This window comes from Mastomys coucha, unplaced genomic scaffold (assembly GCF_008632895.1).
Source record: "Mastomys coucha isolate ucsf_1 unplaced genomic scaffold, UCSF_Mcou_1 pScaffold20, whole genome shotgun sequence".
NCBI lineage: Eukaryota > Metazoa > Chordata > Mammalia > Rodentia > Muridae > Mastomys > Mastomys coucha.
Genome location: NW_022196903.1, coordinates 114,412,697 through 114,416,676, shown reverse-complemented (window position 1 = coordinate 114,416,676; position 3,980 = coordinate 114,412,697). Strand labels below are relative to the sequence as shown.

At 51.8% G+C, this 3,980-nt stretch overlaps 1 protein-coding gene across 1 annotated transcript in view; it reads right to left on the bottom strand.

Annotated features, from left to right (window-relative positions):
* Tuba8 (tubulin alpha 8) overlaps positions 1 to 1,000 on the bottom strand; it is a 15,809-nt gene extending 14,809 nt beyond the window's left edge. The window contains exon 1 of the mRNA XM_031383276.1: positions 876 to 1,000. Within this exon, the coding sequence (XP_031239136.1) occupies positions 876 to 878 (3 nt within the window). The 5' untranslated portion in view covers positions 879 to 1,000. The remainder of the gene's footprint in view (positions 1 to 875) is intronic.
* Between the last annotated feature and the right edge of the window lie 2,980 nt (positions 1,001 to 3,980).

Sequence of the window (3,980 nt, the reverse complement as noted above, 5' to 3'; positions counted from 1 at the left end):
GGGGCGCCCGCCGCGGAGCTTCCCAGGGGCTTTTGCGGAGCTGCTGTAACGCTCTCGTTCTGAGGGTCTCTCTGGCTATGAAGGCAGCAGCCGCTTGTGGAGACAGCTACCAGTAAAGAAGAGTCGCTGCCTCGAAGCCAGGGTAGGAAATAAAATCAAACGGCTTAGGTCCCCTGGTCTCCGGGGAAGGAAACTTCCGAGTCCCAAAGTCTTCCTGACTTTGACCGCTGAGAAAGGTGAGGAGCCTGCTCCAGCGCCAGGCGCCTGCGAAGCTGGTTTGGACCCGGCTCGAATTGAGGGTGCCCCAAACTAAGACAGCACCGGTTGACAGGCACCTGAGAAGCTTCTCGGGTCCAGAGCACCCAGCTCGAATTGAAGTTGCCCTCAACCCAAGCCGCGGGCCAGATGATGAGGGTGGAGAATGACCCCGGTCTGGAACGTGTCACTTTTGATTCGGTTTGGAGACTACTCCCCCAGGCCACCCAGGTCTAGACCACCTGTCCAGAATCCCTCCGCATCCCATTTCTTCTCACTCTGATCCACGAGTGGCTGTTTCCCGGATTCTAACTTGTCTCTCCCACCGGGCTCTCCAGGTTCGCCCTCCTCTCTTTAGCGAGCGCAGATCTCTCTTAGGTCCCGTTAAGGGTCGAATAGCCCCTGCTCTCTACAATCTCCACAAAAATAGAAGGTACCTGACAGCTGGATGTTCCCCACCCCTGAGTACGTGACCCTTGACCCTGAGTTGACCCACAGCCCCTCCAGGAGATTTGATGCCCAGTAGATTCCAAAGCCACCCCCCAGCTACCCCGTGGCCCCGCAGCTCTCTACCCGGCACCTGCATGCATCCCTGGCCAGCCCAGGCGGGGAAGTCTCACCATCGTGGCCGCTCTCTTCGCCCGCTCTCCTCCCAGCTGGGCCTGCCCACCCCAACTGCTCCAGATACGGCCGCCTCCGCGGTTGTGACACACTGCGAGGGAGGGGGCCTGAGACAGACATGCTGGGCCAGCAGTTGCCCTGCAGCATCACAGTGCCCGCGGAGGGGAGGGACCTGGATAGGTCACAATGGCGCTTCCCCTCCCACCAGCGGCTCCCTAGTCCAGCCAGGCTGCTTCTCATATCCGGAGCTGCCGCTGAGCTCCTGAGCCTTGCAGTCCGGGAAGCAGCCCTGTGACCGCGACACACGTGTGCATACAAACCCCGCATCCACTCCGAGGCAGTTGGAAAGCAGTGGAAAAATACTCCAAAACAAATGCTTGTCTCTCCTCTTAAATGTTCGTAGTCGTCCTGCTCCCAGTACTTGCTGGTGTGGGAAAACGCTGATCGGTTAGCCAGAGTCACCTCAGCCCAGGAGAGCCTGCAGGATCAGACGAGCCTAAGTTTCTGCTTCCACCACTGCCTGCCTGGTTACCGGAGAAGTCAGTAAGATGGCATACATCTATCTGCATCTGCTGCAAGCTCTCCATAATGGGTTCAGGAATTTGGCGCTATTTTAAATACTGTCAGAGAAAGTGTCTCCCCTTTCCATGATTCTCAAGTCTCTCCCCGTGACCCACTCCTACTTAATCCCCAAGCATGTCACTTTGCATGTACTCCAGAACATCAGGGTTCTCACTTGCCTCTGCCCTGCTATGACCTCCTCTTTGTGGCCACGGATGACACTGAAGAGCAAGGGATTTCCTCACTTTCCACCTAGTTGGGGGTGGGAGTTGGGGGGCGGTGAGCTCACCTGGCCTGTAGCCCTGGCTGTCCTGGAACTTGCTTTATAAACCAAGCTGGCCTCCAACTCAGATCCACCTGCTTCTGCTTCCTGAAGTGTGTTGCCACCACTCCCAGCTTAAGAGCCTCTCTAGTTGCCCACATTGCTAACTGGATCCACAAGTCCCTTTGTCTCCATGCTGGTGGGGGCTGGGTGATTCTTATGCCTGAAGCTCAGCACTGAATTCCCCACCGAGGCTTCATGCCTCTTTTCTCTGGCAACTACCCACCACACAAGTCACTGTGGGAAGTCAAGAGTTCTTCAAGATGTAGGTGGAGCTGCTGTGGCCAGATGTGCCTCTGTTTCCAAACATAGATGAAGACACACCTTCGCTTCTGGGCTCAGGAACCAGCAGAGAAAACCTATCTAGGTAGGAGCTTCTTCTGTTGGCTCACCATTCGTGTATTTGTCTATGAGTTTCTTGAGGATAGGATACATGTTTTAATCATCTTTGCATGTGAGAAAGTATTGAACGAAGCTCCCACTGATACACAGCCTCCAAGCTGGAACTCCCTAACCCAACGGCTCCAGATAAGCTGCCTTCACTGCTGTAACAAGCCATGGAGAGTTCTGGGGACAGAAGTGCGGGGCCAGCAGCTTCCCTGTAGCATCACAGTCCCCACACAGAGGAAGGACCCAGGCAGGTCACAATCTTATACTGTCATAGCTTAAGAATGGAGACTCAGTCAGGTGATGGTGGTACATGCTTTTAATTCTAACACTGTAGAGGCAGAGGCAATCTGTGAGTTTGAGGCCAGCCTGGTCTACAGAGTGAGTTCCAGGACAGCCAGGGCTGCACAAAGAAACTCTATCTTGAAAAAAAAATAATAATAATAAAATAAAATAAAAATGGAGACTCACAGTTAAATTGTGTCAAACGCATGACAAATGCTCAATAAAGAATGGTTACCATTATTAGTTCCATAATTTATTTCTCTTCTTATGGCATATTCTATTCTTCCATTCGTTTATTACTTAGCATTTTATATGCTTTGGATTGCAGGTTGTGTGCACTTGTGTTTCAACATGCCTATAAAACTGCAACACCTGTGTTACGTTGCTCCACTTACTGCCTGCCCCACCAGGGCTCAGACAGTGCACCTGAATAAGTTAATTTTTCAAGTCTTCTTTGTAAGCCATTAAATATATTATGAAGAGGCTCTAAATGTCTCAGGAAAAAGCAGATGATACTCATCACAGTGATGACATCCAATGGCATCTTCTAACGGTGATATCCTTGAAAATCTCACCCCTGTGGTGAGCCATGGCTATACTACAACAGCTAAGCCTTTTGGTTTCAGAGGAAATAAAAGGAATGTTTACTGTCATTTATGCAACTGTGAGCACCTGCCTCACCCCGTTTCTGAAGCCCTAATCCCCCGTGGGGTGTTACTTGGAGATAGGGTCTTTTTAGATTAGAGAGAAGACCCTAGGGCTGAAGAGATGGCTCAACTCTTAAGGCTCAACTCTTAAGGCAACGTGTTCCTTAGGCAGAGGCCCAGAGTTTAGTTCCCAGCACCCACATGGCAGCTCATCACACTCTTTAACTCCAATTCCAGAGGTTTTCAAACCCCCTCCTGGCCTGCTCAGGTATCACTTGCATGTGATACAGAGGCATACATGCAGGCAAAACACCCATACACATAGCTGGGCAGTGGCGGTGCATGCCTTTGATCCCAGCATTTGAGAGGCAGAGGCAAGTGGAGCTCTGTGAGTTCAAGATCAACCTGTTCTACAGTGAAACCCTGTCTTGAAAAACAACAACAACAACAAAAACAAACAAACAAATCCATACCCATAGAGTAAGGCCCTGTAGGCTGTACTGCAGCCAAGGCCATATTGACTCAGGTGGCCTGCGCTGTCACGATGCTGCCTAGGGCTATGGCCCCACTATGTCTGGGCCGATGGTCCTACTACAGATGGGGCTAGTGTTCATAGTCTGTGCTGTGGCCAGAAACTGTGTGGAGGCCCGTGATCTATGCTCCTGCAGGCTGTAAAGAGCAAGGAAGCCACTTTCGTTGTGACATTGCTGACTGCAGACACAGAGTCGAGGGGGAGGGACATGGAAGGCTTCTGGGACAATCCCCATCCCTCCAAAAAGAAGCAGCCTAGACAGGAAGCTCAAAAAGAGCTCTTAAAAGTGTAATGAGGAGCTGGGCAGTGGGGGCGCACGCCTTTAATCCCAGCACTTGGGAGGCAGAGGCAGGCAGATTTCTGAGTTCGA